The sequence below is a fragment of the Lichenostomus cassidix genome, chromosome Z (genome assembly GCF_008360975.1).
Source record: "Lichenostomus cassidix isolate B80296 chromosome Z, HeHo_3.0, whole genome shotgun sequence".
Lineage (NCBI taxonomy): Eukaryota > Metazoa > Chordata > Aves > Passeriformes > Meliphagidae > Lichenostomus > Lichenostomus cassidix.
In genome coordinates this window covers 20,512,293-20,533,558 of record NC_139511.1, presented here as the reverse complement: position 1 = coordinate 20,533,558, position 21,266 = coordinate 20,512,293, and the positions used below count along the sequence as shown (strand labels likewise).

The 21,266-nt window shown below is 37.7% G+C and overlaps 1 protein-coding gene across 1 annotated transcript in view; it reads right to left on the bottom strand.

The window, feature by feature from the left end:
* Positions 1-547: 547 nt before the first annotated feature.
* The window catches only part of PRDM6 (PR/SET domain 6), a 79,958-nt gene continuing 59,239 nt past the window's right edge, over positions 548-21,266 (bottom strand). Inside the window, exons 7-8 of the mRNA XM_085042682.1 lie at positions 11,832-12,008; positions 548-4,848 (exon numbers count right to left, since the gene is read on the bottom strand). Of these exons, the coding sequence (XP_084898808.1) occupies positions 4,734-4,848; positions 11,832-12,008 (292 nt within the window). The 3' untranslated portion in view covers positions 548-4,733. The remainder of the gene's footprint in view (positions 4,849-11,831; positions 12,009-21,266) is intronic.

The following is a 21,266-nucleotide window of genomic DNA, read 5'->3' as shown; positions in this document are numbered from 1 at the left end:
CTGCTTTTAGCTTTGGTTTTAGAGTGACCTCTGAAGAATGAGATCAAAGTTCACATCAACTGGAATTTTGAAATTCTGTCTTAGTCCACTGGATGGTGATCCTTTTAATCAGGATTCAGGTAACCAAATGTGACTCAAGCCATCAACCCAAAAAAACCCCAAACCAATCCTCACTCAACTAGGCAGAATAGAAAACTTGGTTATAATGTGATGTGATATACATCATTACCTATTCAAAAGTATTCCAAAACATGGCTGAGAAATTTCTTGAGCGCATGACTGTAGTATGCTCTCAGCAGTGTATCAATAGGAGTTGTGAGACTCAGTGACCAAGGATCTAAGCTTGATCTCATTCTCTTCTGACTGCAAACAAGTATGCAATTTCCAAGCTGCAAACACCTTTTAGAAGCTGATAATGACAACTACAGCAAAGCATATTGATTATTTCAGGCTACCTTCAATGCACAATCATTCAAGTATATTTGATTTTCTGCAGAGCATACACAAAATTCCATGAGCAATATTGACATAAGACAAAGGCCTAGAGTACAGTAATAGAAATGTTTTATTAATCAAATATATTTACATTTCTTCATCTTCTTTTTAAATGTGTGCCTGTTATCTTCATTTAAACACAATGTAATCTTTACATTTGATATCACAAGAATACAGCTACATGCATGACTTAATTGGTCCTTTACAGTAAAAAAGAGGCAATTTTATGAAGTTTAAAAAATGCAAGCAAACTGTTGATCTTTCTAATTACAGTGTCATTATTATTTTTATTACAACACAGGACCTCTTCAGCATACTCTACATCTATAGGGTGGATTTATGGACTTTTTCAGATTGACTCAATGATGTCAAAACTGCCAAAATCTAGGAAGAAAAAAGTAAATTTCATGCAACCATTTTATTTTCTGGAATCTTATCCACAGAAAGAACTTGCAGGGAACAGAATAGCATTCTAATTGTAATTTCTAAAAAATCAGAACAACTTAACTACTCTTAAAAGCAATGAGGACTTAATTTTTGATATTCACCTATTTATTTGTTTGAAATCACATCATTTTTTCAGCTATAAGACAGCATCACATAACTCAATGTCACCATACAAAAAATAAATATGAATTTAAAGGAGAGATGATGTTACCAAAAAGTAAAAGGTATACACAGAATTTCTTGTAAGTTTCTAGTATGTAATGTGCTGTAATTATTATATTATTCCCAATTCAGGTTTCTTTCATGGGAAGAAAATCAAATTCTATTTAAAACTATCATATTTAGGGCTATAACTATAGGTTTATAAAGGACCTAAAGTCTTTCTGAAAGGCATAACTTTATGAACATATAAAATTTAATTCCACACTGAAAAAGAATCAGAAATAGGCACAATTTTTAAATATGATTTCCAACGTGTTCGGGGTTGGACAAAAAAAATTCAAAAACCAAAAGCTTGTATTTTTTTACCAGACTACAAAACAGAGATGCCAAGTGCTTCAGAAATTCTGAAATGGCAGGCACATAATCACTACATTTAAAGATAATTGTACTACACTTACTGTTTCAGATTACTGTGTGCAAACACATATTGTATGCATAATGGACCTAAATGTACAGTTGTTCTGCTGATACATGAACTGAAACTCACTCAGCATTTGGGAAGATCAGACAGGAACTGGATTCAGTTTAGTCCAAACCTAGACTGTATTTTAGCTTTTCCATGTTGGGTTTACATTTGCTATACTGTAACAGAATGCCAAAAGTGGTACTCAAGAAAATGCCACTATGAAATCATGGGTTTTCACTGTATTGTTTTGTAGGCTGCCAAATCTGTTGTGAAAATGCAATATATAAAATAATACAGTCATTGAAGTTGTGTTTAGGCATATGGAACAAACATATTGATTTACACTGGAAAGAATTATTTGGAAGGAAAATAAAATAAGTTCTGCAGATATAATACTCTTGTGCATTTTTTAAAAAATCCAGTATAATCTTGAAATAATTGATACTTACTTCACTCCCTTTCAGCAGAATATTTAGACACATGTTTAAATGAAAACATTCAAGTAAGCCTACTTGTAGTCAGCAGGGAACTTGCAGTATCTGTAAGCACATCCTTAGGTACTATTTGCCTGACAGGATTTGAATACAAATCCCTTTCTGCAAGGGGCAGAGTGCTCTGCACTGCCATAACCACATCCCTGAACACGAGGGCATGGTTAGATAACGCAGCAGCATTGCTCACATTTGCTTTTCAGAGCATGACAGTTCCCCACTTACTCTATTTATAAATTTCCTGCTCTCTTGGGGTTTTTTTTAACTGTTTGCTCACAGAAATGATCCATAGATGCTGTTCAAACATTAACTAAAAGTTGGTGCCCCACCAGAACGCTACTTTAAGTCACTTAAATAAGGGAAGATGTGAACTACCAGGCATGAGAGTCTGAAAGGTTTAGGATTTTATTTTGGTTTCTTCTGTTGCATTAGCCTTGCTAGGTGCAAAACAATGTTCAAACAGTCACCTTTAAGTTACAAGTCTTCCTACCCAGCTTCCCATGCTTCATTGAACCTAAAAACAAACAAACAAACAAACAAACAAACACATTTATATAGTAGCTAAGAGTTTCTCATAGTTTTGAGGATAGAATCAGGCAGGTGACAGAATCACTCACTCCCCATATCTCTGCACTGAGAAACAGAGCTGAAAACTCATAGGGATGAAGCTTCCTTATGAGATAATCTGGTACTTGCTAGAACAATGACCAAAAAAATCTTTTTCCCCCCCCACAATGTTTTTTACATTTTTAATGGCCAAACACAAATATTCCTGAAGTTATTCCCTGCAAAGCTTTGGAAACTCCAGATTCTGCAGGGTAGCTTTTACAGTATAATAAATGAACATCATGCAGTATGGATGTCTTAAAGTTTAAACTCCTTTTAAATGCATTTGAAATTTACTGTAAGCTCTTTTTCTGTTTGAGCTCTTCACAGAATTCATAAATGGTCTGAACGTGGTATTAAATTTGTAGCTGATTCTGTCTAGCCCTTTACAGAACTGGATACTTAATTCTCTACATATTTAAAATCATCCCCATAAATGCGTTTAAAATATTTAATATAATCAACTGAGCCCTTATGAGCCACTCAGCACTTCAGTTTTGGTGCAAAACTGAATTATTCTGTTTTAATCCCCATAATCTCCACAATTTTATTTTGCAGTTTTGCCTTATGATAAAGCATGACCTTAGACTGTCTAGGTTTTGCTTCTTGGTGGTCGTGGTTTTGTTTCTTTTCTTTTCTTTTAATTTCTTTCCTTTTTTTCTTTTTTTCTTTTTTCCTCTTTTTTTAGGTTTTTTTTTGCTTGTTTTTTCTCTTTTTTAAAACATTTTTATCAATCTACAGTTCTAGCATTGAGACAATCAATATATAAACAAACACTGCTGGTCTCTAAAAGTGAAAACATAATTTGATTAGATAAAGTAATGAAACCTGAAATACATCATGGATAAAAGCATGAAAAGAGCCAATGTGGAAATTGTTAAATCAAACCAAGGAAATGACATCTGAGCTTTTTACATTGATGTTGGGAATATTTTGGCTTTCTTTCATTCACTGTACCAGGCAAATTTCCATGAAGTGAATGCTATGAAGCCTCCAAGAAATTTACAAAATATCTGTGTTCAGATTTATCTTTTGATTTGAAGCTCAGCCCAGCTTTGTTGAAAGTTTCATCTAGTACAGGAGCATTTCCAATTTGATACAAACAACAGACTAAAAATACCAATGGACTATAGTTTGGCTCTCTGATTGGTTTTCCTAGAAGTCAACATGACATTAAATCAGTTACCCAAACCAAAAATATCTTCTTGGTTTTCTGCTCCACATAATATGATTTACACATGGACTGGAACATTTATTGTTTAAAATACTTTCTACCACCTCTGTCTTTCATAGCTATTAGACGGAATTTGAAAGCTCTATTAGTTTAACACATTTTTCCTACTTGTTTCTTTATATAATGTATATTTGCAGATATACAACATTCCTTTTTTTTTTCTTTTTTCTTTTTAAATTTTTTTATTTTTGGGATTTTTTTCCCAGAATATCTATGCCAATGTCAATGCAAACTACTTGCATGAAAAAGTGCACACAGTGTGAGGCATGAGATTATGGAAATGGAATGCCCTTTGGTCTGAGGTGGCTGACACTGACCCAGGTATAGCTCTTGATCACTTCCCATCCCACACAGCAATTTCTATTACAGCCATGTCAAGATCAACTTAGCCCAGCCCAGCCAAATGTACAGATTACATCTGGGTCCTTAGAGTCATGCTACAAAAAAAGGTGCAACAATAAACAAGTCCATGTGCATTCTCAGTCGTAACTATGAGCAGAAGAACCCTTGAGATTCCTCACTTTGGCATTAAATAACAATTATAAAGGCTTTTAGAATTAAAGCAATACATGGAGGGACTTGAAATGTTAACAGCCCCAAGTAACTTGTCAATTGAAATAAGACTCATCCCTAGTCATAAATAAATAATCTCTTTCCTGGTCTCACTTCCATGCCAGGATCAATATCTCTTAACATCTTACTTATTTTATTACTGCTTTTGGTTTTCTGGGACTGATTGAAAGTTGCTCAGAGGAAATCTTTGGTTTTGCTTAAGTGTCCGTGACATTTAATCATGACTTTCCTTGCAGTTTAATTCCAACCAGTCAATCAGTTAATCCACTTCAATTGATTCTGTGCTCTCTGTTATTGGCTTGCACTCATTGGGCATCCTCTGGTGTCGACTCAGCTGGGTGGCTTGTGTGAAGCTCCTCTCACACCTCTCGCACCTGGTGAAGGCAAGAGAGAAAATTGAGACCAGGGAGCTGCTCTAGGGGGGGTGATGGGCTTTGTCTCATCCTGCCTAATCAGAACAGACACTCAAAAGTGGCTTCAGATTTTACTGGCTCAAGAGGTTTAATTGGTGGCTACTTCCAAGGCCTTGATGCCTATGATGGGACAAGGCCTGTCTGATTCAAAACAGAGGAATCTGTCAATAGACAGGGTGAAGGTGATTTCTCCAGAGAGGCCTGTCCTGCTGTAGCTCTGATCACTGTCAGTTCAAATAGATAAAGAACAAAAAGAGATTTTTAGGAGTGAGCCATCAAAGAAGCAGCTTGTCTGCAGTTTTCTGCTCTGTAACCCCTAAAAGAAATTGATGACAAATAGAATTTCACCTTCTGCTTTTTTAAAACCCACAATTGCCTATTGGAGGACGAGAAATCACAAAGCGGTAATCGTTCAGTCCTAGACCAAGAGAAAACTCTTTGTTTATCTGATCTGACTATGTAATGGGATTCATTTTAAATAGGCACATAGAGTTAGTGGTTACTTAATTACCTGCGAACATCTATACTATTTGAGAAATTTGCGGGTTGAGCAAGAACTCATAACAGCCATCAGTGTTGTTTCGCTGTCTTTTTATTGTCTTTATTTCTACCCTGCCCCCTCTTAAAGAACCATAATCTGGAAGAAAAATACTGTGTGAATGAATGAACAAAGCCATTGAATTTTGGAGAGGATAGAACAGGGGCTATATTTACCTTGGAATTAATCCTTATCCCTTCTCTTATAGACAAACTACAGTATTTAATCTCCCAAATGCTGCCTTCTTGATTTGCATTCCGAACACTAGAGAGGAGTGTTTGATGCATCAAAAACATGGATGGAGCATATCCTATTGTATGGTGCTTGCTCCAAAAGCCATCTTTGTTTTAATGGTACTGTGTGATGTTCTGTCTTCAAAGAAGATCATTGTAAAAGTATCACCACAATGAATCCCTAACCTTCAAAGGAGAAGTGAGGAAAACAAAGGGTTTATCTAATTCATCTTTCTCTTTTCACTGATGTGAATGATAGAAAGTTAACTGTCAGTGATCTATCTGCTTATAAAAAAATAAAGACATTTACACACATGCATAATCATGCATATTCTTTACATCAGTAATTTTTGGTAGAAAAGCTCTGCTTCAGGACTATTTAGCACAGACATTACAGAGTCACTCATCCAGGTTACTGTACCAATCTAAAATGTCAACACTTTTAAGTTGTATTTCTTTGATTGTCTTTCATGGAATATTTTTAGTATCCTATGCCACTGTTAAAAACTGCACTGTGATCTTGACAAATGTAAAATGTCAGCTTTAATGTATCAGACCTATCAGCTCAATGAAAATAACTCAGAAGTATTGATTACTTAACGATTTTTGGGGTATTCATTAACGTCTATGTGCAGATCATCCACTCTCCAGAGCTCCTGAAGTGCTGATGACACATTAGTGTACTGCTGATTGTTTATTAGAAAACTGATTACCTACTGGATTAGTGTGTCAAAATATACTACCTTTCATTGCCTGACAAACTTGCAAATTATTGTATTATTTTTATATACATACATATATATCTATCACAGAGGCATTATAATCAATTTTAAGGCTGGGGGGTTAACTTAGTCTGTATGAGATATTACTGTCTACTTGAACTTGATAGTTTTGTTATTTTGATGTCTATGAAGACAGTACTTTGCTTGATGAGTAATAGGAGGCTTGGATCCTTGCCTAACTAAGCTGTAAGTGATCCAGTTGCAAACTAACCTATAAAATCACCTGATTTTCAGTGCCTGGCCAAATAAAGCATATACAAGGTAATAGGATGCCGACGAACTATTAGTGATTTAGATAAATGCCATGGAGTGAAAAAAAGACAATGTTACTCACTAAAATCACTGGCTGTGGCAAGCCCTCCTTACCCTTTCTGGAGCTTGCCTGGGCAGCTAGAACTGGGCACTGCATGCACTCAGCACCCTGCATTGCTCTTGAAAGTGCAAAGCAAGGTTTACCATATTTCTTTAAAATGTAACTTCCCGTCCTTTACCCACAAGATTCTTCTGTTGTGAGAGTGCTCTAACTTCCCCACTACAGGCTGATGCACTAACATAAAGGCACAGAAAAGAGGGATGCTAAAGAGAGAACAGAAAAAGAATTAATCTCTTGCTGCAAGCAGCTACTGTTTCAGTAGGAGGGCTGTGGATGCCAAGAATTGCTGTTGGTCAGATTGTGCTGTCTGCGCTTGCATAGTCCTTCGGCAAAAGTCAGAATAAAGCCCCTGGTAAGGCACTTAATTCCCTTGTCTTTTGCTTGTACGTGGATAACCTTCAGATAGTACCCAAAGTGCCTACGATTTTCTAGGCACTTCCAAATCATGTGGGTGGTGCTTTCAGGACCATAGTTTTGCATATATAAGTACCTGGCTTATGGGTAGAGATCTGTATTAGGCTCCTGATTCCTCTTTTCAATGTGGTCCAGAGAAGTTGTTGCTGGATACAAACTGATAGAAAAGGTGAAGATAATAGTGTCACAGCAGTCAGCATTACTGTCTCACAGTAGGTAGGAATGGGAGGAAGGGCAGGAAAATTTTTCTTCTCGATTATGATGTACTTTATGCACTCTCTCCCTCTATTAACCATTCTTTCCCAGCCCGTCTTAGAAGAGCAACACTTCCATAAGCTCTGTCCATGAGATTGGTGAGGATGTGTGTGTTTTTGTGTGCATACTTCTGTACAGTAACCCATACATGTCTAATATTGTGTTGGAAGGTTGAACAGCAGTCAAAACTGTCAGAAAGGAAAAAGGGTCCATGTCTCATGGGACCACCAACCAAGCAACCACCAGGCTGAGCCCAAGCCTGACTGCTAGACATACCAAATTTTGGCTAAGCCTACACTGTAGATACATGCATTGGAAATGATGACACTTATTAACTGAGATACAATTTATTTTCCACTTAGGGCCATCTGATATCATTGGAAAGTAATTTAAACAGCCCCAGACACATATAGGCCCAGAGAAATTCCAAAGTTCTCAAACAAATAGATACCATCAAGTGAAAACTGGATCCATGTAATCTTGTTTTACAGTGAATGTGTTCCTTTACTGCAATTGTAAGGAATAACATACTATAGCATTCAATATCCTCAATCTTAAGACATCACTCTGCCACAAGGTTTCCTGGTATGGCTTGCTTGGGTGGAGGTGGGAAACAGAATTGTTCTTAAGTTCACCAAGTGCACCAATAGTTTTGGGGTATTTTTACAGTACTGGGGTTCCTGATTTTGTTTGTGTAGCCCTAGTTGTTACTGGTCTGCTTGTTTCCTTCACAGTGCTTTCAAAACATTGACATTGAGGATTATAGAAATGATTGGTTTAATTTGCACATTTATATCAACCTCTGTGAAAGGGTTTGGATGGAGAAAATGCTGAGGGTCTCTTTTAGAGAAAAAAATATTAATTTGGTGCTCCCAAAATAAACCTTTTAAAATTTCATTCAACAAGTACATTTAACACTACATTTTAAACTCCTTTAAAAGGGCGATAAAAATCCAAGAAAAATGACCAACCAAAAAAAACTCACCAAAAAAACCTTGACAACACTGAAGTGTCACTGCAGGTACAACATATTATTCAACCTGAAATGAACACTCCCCAGTTTTGCATTTCAGTAAGATAAAATGAAAAACATGTGAGCTATTCCAAACAGAAAGAATCTTTCCTCTTAATTCTTTTGAATTGACTCTTGAATGCTAGATCTTTGAATAAGCCAGATTCTGCAGGCAAGTCTCCTCACTATTTTTCAATTTTGCTGAAATGGAAACAGGGTGGTGTGAGAAAAATTTCAGAGAAGAGAGGTGACAAATAATTTTCCTTTTTCTCCTACATTTTAATTTACTTAAGAGCTTTGTTCCCAGACTAGCAGCCATAGTGGAGACTTCAGTAAGATAAGAATACACAAAAACTTTACAGTGGTGAGGCTGGCTTGATAGCTTGTGATGACATGAAAAGAAATCCCTCCTAACTGGACCTGCAGTCCAGGCAATTCAGCTAAAGCTTTGACTACAGATAACCTCACTTAGCATTGTTATCTTAATGAAAAGCAAATAGAAAATCTTCCGCCATACATTCAAAATTACCTAGGACCTACAAAGAAAATGCCTTATTACAGAATAAACTTTTTTAACCAATCCCAAACTTCCTCTTACACAACAATTAATTTGTAGTATTTTTTAAAATACTGTCACCATATGTTCACCATTTTTAAAACCAGCTTCTAGAGATAAAATGCAAACATACTTAGTGTTTAACATTGCTGACTTAATCCATGCTCACTGTAACTTGTCTATACACCTCTTATGAACATAGCTGCCTTACTGCACTAGAAATCATGAGATTGCATTCACAGCAGAAGCACATTTAGAATTGAACTTAGTAACACTTTCAAAATTATATCTGCTATTTTTAAAATAACAGCTAAAATTTAAGTAATTTGCCACTATACATGCATGGCAATTCTTTCTAATATAAAAAACATTAGTTAACAGAAGTGTGTAATTCACTACAAATATAAATTTCTCTGAGGTACAAAAACACTGTCTCAGTGGATTTTCCATCTTGCTATTTTTTTTATAAGTGCACACTCAAAATTCCTTCATAAAAAAACATTTTAAACCTAAATTGCATGATCAAGAGACAGAAATCTTGTTTGTTCTACTTATGGTTCTTGCTTGCCAGAATTTGTTGAAGCTTTTTTTCCTAAACATTCTTAATACCAGGTCTTATGCACCCTTTTTCTAAAGGAGGATCTTAATGGTGATGAGACATCAAGATGAGCTGCAGCTCTCTCTTTTTCCCCCAGCAGAGACAGTAGATCGATTTCTGGATAAGTTTTCTGCCCCTCTTCTCTTAAAAGCAAGCAGTCCTGTGTGAGAGACAAATCTGCCCTTCTGAACAGATCCCTTGCAGGATCAAGGCTTATGTGTCATCTTATCTGACTAGCAGGGACAGGAAGGTCTCTGCAGCTCCGGTTTTAGCTTCATGTGAAGTTACTAGTCAGCTTACTGCAAATACTTCAACAGGCCTTCCAGAGAGGAAAATGGTAGTACTGTTTCTTGTGCTTAAGGCAGAAATTAAATAAACTTGCAATGCTGAAATTATGCCATACAACATAAAGAGGCAGTAAAAAGCATAGACTTTTTTTTTGTTGCTCTGTCCTGCAACTTAAGGAATACTCTGATACATCATGGAATGCTTAAATACTTCCACATGAGCAGGGCAAAACAAAAAAAAAAAAAAACTGAAAACAAACAAAATGCAGACCACTGATTAATTGTAGTACATACATTAAGACCTTTCACAAATGAAATTGTGCTGTAATCAAGTCCATTTTGGAAAAGGGGGAAAAAAATTAGTAAACCAAAGGGGAAAAATAATGACTCTAAATGGGGCAAAATAGCAGATCTATTGGAAACATGACAAAAACAGGATGTTAAGGAAAAAAATTAAGTGGAGTCAACAAGGTTACACATAAGTAACACCTTAACATTAAACGAAATCTATTTTCCATTTTGACCTGGAAACCTCTTCCATTAATTACTAAAATCTATTTACACAGCAACTAGATAAAATCAATCTGATTGCTCACACCATTTTTGGCTCTCTTTCTATGGGCTCTGAGAATTCAACAGACTGGTTCAAGAGAAGTCGATATTTGGATGTTCTGAGTTTCCATGTTTCTCCCCTACCACACTGTCCTAGCTGTGGTTTCTTCTGTACTGGATATGCAGCATTTTGTTCCTGGCTCTGTCCCCTTGCTCCCAGCAAAGACATGCATGGAGGCCACGCGTCCTTCCAGCCTTATATGGAGGCAAAGTGTGCTCGCCAGTATCTCTGTCGGACTTGTTATGAGGCCTTCTGACAGGCCCTGTGGCTGAGCTCTCTTACATTAACCAGATCAAAAGCACAGTTTGGCAAAAGCAGAAAAAAGAAAGACAAGGAGAGAAGAGTAGACAGAGAACAGACAATACTTGGAGAACTGGGAGAGACACAAACCTTCTTCTAGACTTACTCCTCTTTCTCCTAGGAACATCCAGGAAGCTTCCAAAACAAGTGATAGCAATACATGAGAGGGGATTGTTCCAGTTACAATATATATGTATACACTCTGAGCCTGACAGGTCAGCCAAGACAAAGACACAAAGTGTGGGAAATATTTCTCCTGCCTTAGAGAACATTTCCTGTTAGGTAGGCAGAGTCTTGCAAGACTCTGGTAAAATACACCTGGATCAGCTGTACTATGGCTGGACATGAGCACTGAGGGAGAATTTCTGAGACAGGTATGTGCTTGGCTTTAATATCAGTAATTTGAAACCATAGAAATTAACAAAGTCTGTTTAATGTAAAATCATCTTTATCAGGTTACTTCTTTTTCTTGTATCCTGGGCAGCTGAACACTATTAATTTATTATTATGATCTTTCAAATCTTATGCCACAAGCCAGAGTTATGTTTTCTAGCCACTAATTCTGAGACTAAAAGAAGGTATATATTTCTCCCCCATACTTAACCAGCGCCAAATTAGCTTTTAAGTGGAGCTTCATCTACCTCAGCATATAGACATCAAAGACTCCTATTAATGTTCTTAAAGAATAGCCTGTCCCAGTCTTGATAATATTTTCAGCTAGGGCTCTCTGGCAGCATCTTTCCACTTAATTAAAACAATCAAGGTATCATTAGAGAACAGAAAATTGCACAGGACTTTCAAGAAGCCCCAAACCAAACCCATATAAATTCTGATTTTAACTGCACCACTAGCTGTTTCACCTCATGGTCTGACCTTGGCTTCCAAGGGAACCTCTGCCGAGTGCTGGCCATGCTAGCAAACAGCAGCAATGCATTTCCCTCTCTAATCTCCACTGGCAAAGGCTGCTGGCTTCAAGTACTTACTTGAAGGGCTTTTCCCCAGTGTGTGTCCGGATGTGGTTGTTGAGTGTCGTGGCACCGGCAAAGGCACGGCCGCAGTACCCACACTTGAAAGGCCTGTCGCTGGAGTGCGTCACAACGTGGTTCCTCAGCTCTGAGGGCTGGGAGAAGGACTGGGAGCAGTGACCGCACTGGTAGGGCCTGCAGTGGGAGAGAAACAGCATTCCATCAGTGCCTGCTGTTGGCATGAGCAGGAAACCACACGGGAGAGAGCTCCTGATCTTCCCAGTAATTTCCAAAGACAGCCTGGTCTGGGTCTTTCTCGGGAGGCATCGTACCCAAAACTTCATGACCTCTTTAACAAATGTGAAACTACTGGGGAGGAATTAACTGAGAGCATGTGGAGGCCCACAAACCATTGTTCAGCAAACTAGTGAGCCTGCACTGCACATCATATGCCTGCCTTAATTCTCTCAAACTCAACACAGTACTCACTTGTCAAAAAGGACACGCACATCAGAACTAAGGGACTCATGAAATCCACTGTCTATTGGTGCCAGCTACAGTCTCACCTACAAATGCGTTTCTAATGGTTATGTGTATATCCTAGCTATATTCTGTAGCTATTCACAATTAAATTCCTCATATTGATTTGGAGGCTTTTAGAGATCACCTACTTTAATAAGAGACTTGAAAATAATTACCACTGTACTACAATTATCTTTCTATTTCCTCACTTCTGTTGAAAATCTTTGCATTTTAGTAACATTTTTCTTCCATCCAGACTGAAAATGCATTTTTTGGGGATCTTGAAAGAAACCCAGAACTCAGGTTTTCAACAACATATTTTGTTGAAAGTAAACATAACAAGCAAACACACAATACTGACTGATATGTTACAAATTCAGAATTATAACAAGCAGACTGCAAACACAGAAAGAAAAGGATACAAGACAGGAATGTGAGACTGGTCTGCTGAAATGCTAACTAAAATAAAATGCCAAGAAATCATGTCTATATCCTTCTCTTTGGTAAAAGTGACTTAATATCAACATCCTACGGGGTTTTATTTTACATTTCATATTTGTTTTAAGTTAGTGGCAGAGTCCTAAATGCTTATCAGACTTTTTGTTAGGAAAATTTAGACTTTTTTCTGGAGGGATAATAATGATTTTTACTCTACACAACATTTTAACTCCTGGTGTCTGTGTTTCCAGAGCCAATGGCCAACACAACTTAATTGTTCTCTCTGTAATAAATGTATATGTTTAAATGGCTACAAACCAAAACTAAAGGGAAGGAGACAATGGTGACCAGGCATGTACAATTCAATTAAGTGCAAAATAAAGTGAACTATCTCATTTGTCAAGTGAAGTGCTTAATTGTGGCTACTTGCATCACTGAACACAAATACTATTATTTTACAGTGCTTCAGAGCACTGAACCCTGATTGTAGAATTTTTTAGCTTGATTAATAGCTCGGTATTCATCAATAACTCAATAGCCTACAATTTTAATTACTTGCATTTGAAAATCTAACTACTCTCCAACAAGTTTGAAAGTAATATATAAAAGCTGTGGAAAGGTAATTTAGATGATGTGGCCCTTAAAGACACACAGATATATGTAAAATAAAAAAAAAAAAAACCCAAAACAAAAGAGTGACATGATTATCTGTTTCTCTTACTGGAAGACAAGTAGTAGCATGTCTGGTTTTCACCTTTCTTGGAGTGCAAAGGTAATTTGCACAGAAAACATTTATCAAATCTAGCATGAAATTTCAAGAGTTGGTAAAACAAAGACAATTTGTGAATGCAGACATACTTGTATGGATATTTTCAAATCAAACACTTTTAATCAAAATAGTGCAATAATATATGCCATTTTCAAGAAACATTGATTTTTTTAATAGTGAAGGGGACCATTAACATCTATTAGCCTCTGGTTATCTATTTTTAACAGCAACCACAAAAAATGATACAATGCTACATAAAACAAATTAATCTTTTATTTTTATAACAGTCAATGTGATTAATTTAATGCAGTGACAACTTACACTGTGACTTGTCTGTAGACACTCAGAATTTCAAAACAGATATAAGTGAACATTGTGATGCCAAACAATATCAGTTCACTGCCTACAGTGGCTCAAAATAACTGTCTTTTTTACAAAGTACTCAGAATATACTTCACTGGCTTATGCGCAAGAAAATAAGCCCTGTAAAAAAATCCCCTATTTGACTGCATTTTCCCCATTCATCCACATCTTGGGAGCAAAACTATTAAAGAAGTTACCCCTCTCTTTGCAGGGGATGCATTTATCCAGTTTATACCCAGGTAATTCTGATTAATAATAAAATGTGTAATTGTTTTAAAGCCTAGGTACATGGCATGGGTTAAGCAAAGCTCATTTTAAAAAGAAAGCCTACAAATGCATTCAAATGCTGTAACAGCTTAAAAATGCTCTAATTTTTGCAATAGCAGATTTAAATATGCCAACTTTTGACAACTTTTGGATAGTACTATTTTTCCAAGAGCAAAAAAAGTAATTTAATAAGTACAAAAGTTATCATTCTGTTCTCTAGTAACCATTTTACTGTGCTCAGAATTTTTTTCTTGGAAGAAAATAAAATCAATATGTTATTTTTCAGAAAAAAAATGAAAGCAGTGCTGAAGGACTGAAGGCGAACAATGCTCGGTTCAGTGAGTACATTGACATGGGCAGAGCATGCCTGCCTTTGATGTAGCAGTTATGTGTTCTGCCATCACTTTGGTCTGCACTGGGACAATGAATTAAGATGGTGACCTCGCTATAACAGAGTTTTGCAGACAGAAGGAACAGGGACAAAGTGACAGAAATGTTGGTCTTCATAAGCTGTACTTTCAAAAATCCACTGCTGAACTGAATGCAATCCCAGCTCAGAAAAATTTATTTCCATGGAATAACCAGTATATATGTTGTACCTTCTTGAGCTTCATTTTGATCCATGTGAATGAAAATCTTACCAGATAGTAATTTTAATTTACATTTAAGAACGGCTAAATTGATTACAGCAATGTGCAGATGAGAATGATGTTCAGACAGCCATCAAAAGCACTTATAATGTTTGTTATTAAACGCCTAGTCACATGGAGGCTTTTAGCTATACATCTTTCCTTTTGAGCTTAAAGAAAGGAAATCTACTTACCCAGAAGCAAATTTTCCTGTTGGAAAAATTACACTGTTGTCAGTAATCCCATGCATCATTGATAAGCTATCTAGGTTTACTGACATGTAGAATCCACCAGCTTTTTCTAGAGATCCTAATCCTACAGTCTCTAACTATATGATGGCCAGAACACAGAACACAGGCCATTTTAAGTGAAATTCAGAGTGCAATTCAAATGTAGTAGTTTTCAGGTTTTGTGGTAATTTGTGTTTTGAGCTTTTCTAAGTTGTGCAAGTCACATTTTTCAAAATGAAAACACTAAGGAATAAATTTTGCTTTCTAAGCTAGACAATCTCTTGAATGATTTTGCTGTTTGGTGATGTCTTTTCCTGTCTTAAAATATTCTTACTTTTGCAGCTGAATTTTTCTGGGTGAAAAAACATCATGTATGGGACCAGTACAAAACTCATGTTCCTCTGTAAGGCTTACTGAACCTCATGCTTTGAGGTTCATGCTTTGTGCTGGGGATGTAGCACCCTTAACATATATGAAGCATGGTAAGAGAAAAGAATAGGAAAATCCATATCCTTTCATCTGGAATAGCTACTGACAGAGAAATGTACATTTAGATTGATTCTTTTTAGATTTTCCTTCAACAAAACTGACATAATTTTATTTGTCTTTTACTATTCCTCAGATAAAACGTTTTCCAAATTCTGACTTCCGAGTCTATCTGACCTTTATAAATTTATTTTCTACATCATAAATTATTAAGTCTTTGAATTATTAGGAAGTTGAAGAATACAATCATTATTTTCCACTGCATTTTCAAATTATTTCCTTTATGATGAATAGGTTTTTAGTGTGGCTTCTTCAGAAGTGAATTTGCTGTTTTCAAGTGGCATATGAAATCCTAGTGCAGCTCATAGAGGAAAAATTGCCTGTAAGAGTGAATTCCTCAATACTTGTAACTCTATCATTGAAACACTCTCAGCCCAGTGAGCCAAATAGAACAACACTGTAATTATTTTCCCTTAGAAAGAGCTAGAAAAGCACCAGCTGAAAGAAGAGCATGTGGATGAAAGTGTTTTCCTCCCTGTTGGGGACTAAGAAGTAAAAAACCAACATGATAATAGAATTATAGAATGGTCTGTGTTGAAAGGGGCCTTTAATGTCTTGTTTCAACCCTAGTGCTATGGGCAGGGACACCTTCCACTCAAATCCCCATCCTATTTGGCCTTGATCACTTCTCAGGATGGGGCATCCATAGCTTCTCTGGGAAAATTTCCAGTCTGTCTCACCACCCTCACACTAAAGAATTTCTTTCTACATCCAATCTAAATTTACCCTCTTTCACTTTAAAGCCTTTATCCCTTCTTCTATCACTAAATGCCATCACAAAAAGTCTCTCTCAAACTTTCTTGCAGGCCCCTATGTGTACTGGAAGGCTCATATAAGGTGTCCCTGAGCCCCCCTCTTCTCCACATTGAACAGCCCAAACTCTCTCAACCTGTCTTTGTCCCTCTGATCATCTTTGGGGTTCTCCTCTGGGCTGTCTCTAGCAGATCCACATCCTTCTTGTGTTGGAATTCCCAGAACTAGATGCAGTGCTCCAGGTGGCTTTTCACAAGAGTTGAATAGAGGGGGAGAATCATCTGCTGCCCATGCTGCTTTGGATGCAGCCCAGCACATGTTTGGCTTTCTGGACTGTGAGTTCACATCCGGCTCATGTCCAAATTTTCATGCACCAACACCCTTGAGTCCTTCTCCTTAGGGATGTTCTCAGTCCATTCTCCTCCCTGTATTTGTGCTTGGGATTGCCCTAGCCCACATTTGAGACCTTTAACTTGCCCTTGTTAGACTTCATGCTGTTCACACTGTCCCACCTCTCCAGCCAGCCAAGGTCTCTCTGGGTGGCATTCCTTCCCTCCAGCATGTTGCCTGCCCCACACAGCCTGGTGTGATCAGAGAACTCACTGAGGGTGTTCTCGATACCACTGCCACCAACAAACCCTGATTTGCTAAGCAGCATCAGTCCATATACTGGCTCCTGCCAGAGGAATGCCAGTGGTGGCCACTTGGAAGGCTGACCAATTGACGACAACTCCTTTGGGTGCAACTTTCCAGCCAATTCCTTATTCACTGAGAGGTCTGACCATCAAATACATGTCTCTTCACTTCAGAGCCAGGGATGTTGCATGTTGCAGTGTTAAGCACTTTGCACAAGTCCAGGTAGATGACCTGAATGTCTCTTCCCTATTCACCACGACTCTAAACCCATTGTAGAAGGCTACCAAATTTGTCAGGCATAACTTGCCCTCAGTGAAATCGTGTTGGCTGTCATCAGTCACCATGCTATTTTTCATGTGCCTTGATATAGTTGCCAGGGGGATCTGCTCCATGTTCTTGCCAGGTACCAAAGCAAGACAGACTGGCCTGTTGTTCTCCCAGTCTTTGTTTTTAACAGTGGAGGTTATGCTCCCCCTTTTCTAATCAGCACGAACTTTACCTGACTACCATGACCTCTCAAATATGACAGATTTGAAGTGGTTTAGCCACTTCATCCACCAGTTCTCTCAGGACCTGCACATGCATCTCAGCAGGCCCCATGGGCTTGTGCATCTTCAAGTTCTTCAGCTGGTCTTCTACAGCTGGCAATTCTTCATTCTCCCAGTCCCTGACCTTGCCATCTGTGATGTGGGTGGTATGAGTGGAACATTTGCTAGTGAAGTTATTGCCTACCTCACCCTTTTCCAGGTCACCAGGCCTCCTGCTTCCTTTCAGAGAGGGCACACATTTTCCCTAGTCTTCCTTTATTGCCAATGTAACAGAAGCTTTTGTTTTCCTAGATGTCCCTGCCCACATTTAATCCCTTTGGGCCTTTAGCTTTCCTAAACAGACCCCTGACTGCTTAGACAATCTGTCTGTATATCTCCCAGGTCATCTGTCTCTGTTTCTATCCTCTATAGGCTTCCTTTTTGTCTTTGAATTCATCCAGGAGTTCCCTGTTCATGCATGCAGGCCTCCTGGTGGTTTTGCCTTACTTCTTCTTTTCTCCTGAGCCTGGAAGAGGAGATTGATCCCACGGTCTCAAAGACTGGGACACAGGGCTCCCTTGAACCCAGGACAGCCTTTCACATTGTTATGGGTGGGAGGCTGCAACACCACAGCCTCTGCAGTAAACCGCAAAAGCAGGGCAGGTTGAAGTGGGGCCAGCATCAGCTTTCAGGACCAGGTCTTTGTACAATGCACAGCTTTTAGAGTGCAGCTGCAGTCAGAGGAGTTAGGTCACAGTTGTTCCCAAAGAAAGATATTTTTGAGGAATGCCTTCTTCTAGCAAGTCGAATTAAGGCTGGAGAACAAAGTGACACCTCAGGGTACTGCTGGCTTGCACACAGAAACATCCCTAGCATCAGCAGAGCCGCGGGTGGCTACCTTCACTGCCTCTGGACTCCACATCCCCGGTGCTTTTGTGCTCCCCTTGGGTAGCACAGTGCTGCCCTGAGCACCTCAGGCACCACACACCAGGGACAGCAGAGCTGGACCTGCTGGGGGTTCTGCAACCATCTGTTACAAATATTTGTGAAGAAACCAGCAAGAGCAGAAAGCCAGCACACTTGGAGCATGTGCAAGCTTCTGAAGCTGTCAGGGAGTGTTGCTGGTCTGTACACCCATTATTGTTGTTAGCCTTGAGTACTGGGCACTTGCAAAACTTTATAAAAAGATTATGCAAGAACCACTATTAAATTCAGCTTGAAGTTTACTTTAACTGAGCAATACTCAATAAACAGAAATAGACAATTCTTGCTCACAACACATATTTTTTCTAAGTCTGTTTTGGAGAGGTTCAAATTAATTAATGGACTTGGGGAGAGCATTAAGGTCAAAGACACAGAACCTATAAAGAAAATATAAACACAAAATAGACTAAGCTATGATTTTAGAGAAAAAGGCCTATTAAATCAGTAACTTCAACTTCCTGTTAACAAAACCAAAACAAAACAACAATAAAACCTTACTATTTAATATTGAGGTGATTCAGCAAAATATGAATATAATAACATCTTTTGAGTAAACAAGAATTGTGAGTGCCAGATCACACCCATAATCTATCATCCATGAACACACTTAGGAGTGTGCTTTCCCTGAAATTCTCATGAATACCTGGCAATCAATGAGAACACAAACCACACAGATGTACAGGTTGCTCATGAAAATATGCCACACAGAACTCATGAGAACTGAAGCCTTCTGCCTTCCCTCAACACCAATGTGTCCTGAATCTGGTGATCATAGTGAGATATAAGAATGATGTCATTCAAAACACTGTGTCACTATCAGAAAAGTGATTACTGATACAAAAAAACAATACCAAAATCTCTAAAAACTGTTCACTGTAATAAATTTTTGGTTACCCTCTTTTTGAGCACCATAAATAGGATTGTGGGGAATTTCTGCAGCAGAAGGGAGGAAATTTATTTTAAAAAAATTAAAAAAAAAAAGCCCCCGAACAAAATAAACAGAAAAAACCCACAAAAGTAGATATCCCTCTTTTGCTTCCAGATATATTTTCTCAAACTGCTTCTGTCTGCTGAAGGCTTAAAAAAAGTCTCAAAGACTCAGAAGGTCCCTGAATTCAAGATTTTATGAATTTAAATTTCCACCTCCCACACCAGCTTCAAGCCCAATTACCATTAATTTCAAAGAGAAGTCCTAAAAATTGCAACAAGCTAAAAAAAATTCATTGGAAAGGGAGGAGCAAAATATAAGTAAACCAGTAAATAATTAAAAGTTAATTGAAATTAAAATCTTAATCTTAAACTAAAACAACAAACACATGAGATTATTTTAATAATTTCTCCTATTTGGGATTAATAATATTTTGAAATTATTTTTATTTAGGGAGTGATCTGACAATTTATTTCTTACTACTTCATGGAATTATGTGTATTATGGCCTGTTTCATGTCTGCTCTCATTTAGATGTTTTCTTAATCTAAATTGTTGTATTATCTTTATTTGGATTTCTCAAGCTTCAAGTAGTCTGCTTGTCTGCTTGTCTCAGACAATGATTTGGACTCCTGTATACATTCAAAGGCGTTTTCCCTGCAGAGCATTGTTGAAAAACAAATACTAAGCCAGAACTAAGCCAGAACAGATAGACTAAAATCTATTTCCTGGAGATGACAGGTCGTGCTGCTTCAGTCACATCAAAGATGCAGCGACTGGTGTGTTCACAAATTGCTGACAATAAATGAGGAGTTGTTTATCAGCTGGAGTGGTGCTGCAGATGTCATTGAGAAAATAAAAACCAGAGAATTGCATCCAGTATTTTGGGCTGGTAAGCAGGTATTTTTTCACAAATCATACCCTACTTTCCTGTCTCCTGGAAATTTTGTACAACACAAGAAATTTTTCATCTAGAGAAATGCATTATGTTTAAGAAGCCAAATGCAACTTTTTCTAGACACTGTATCACTAAATAATGTACCTGCTAAAAGACAAAAATCTGACTGTGATGCCAGCTCAAACTGTTATGATTTCTAAGCAGGGATATAAGAATCCAAATCCTGCAGTAACTATTATTATGGTAATTTCAAACACAGAATACATTGCAATGCCTTTAAACATAGCAAGATGACTTCTTAGGGTATTCGGAGCTGACAATACTGTACACTTTCTTGTGGACGCTGCTAGCTAGGTAGGCACGGGAGAGACTAAGAGGTAAGACATTGTGAATCAGCACCCTACTAATGAGGATGTTCACTTCTAAGAGTGAAGACCTGAAATCCAGTCTGTGTTTCAGACAATATTAGACACAAGGTGCTTAGGAGAATAAATAAATAAAAATAAACCAAATTAATTTAACAAACTGAATCTCTCAAGATGAAAGATCTAAGGTAAGACCAACTTATCCTCATTTTCTTTCTCTGATAAAATGAATATTAAACTGTTGCTTAGACTGAAGAACAGTGCTACTAAGAAAGACTCTTCTTGCATTAACTATTATCTGCAAATTGTTTCCTCTTAAAGGAAGACACAGGTTCAAATAAAGCATGAAATCTAGGTGTCACACCTGATTGAATTAATCACTGAAAATGTATGTGGAGGGCCTCACAACATGCTTTTTCTAATCTCTAGACTCTTTCAGATGCACCGTTTTGTGCTTTACAGTATGCTTAGGATGCATTAATACTGGAAACATGAGAGCCCATGACAATTTCAGAGCGTGGACCTTTCATGACCAATGTTCTATATTGTGACACTTAAAATTACCAGTTGTGTCTGCAGCTTCCTTGGCAAGGAATTGG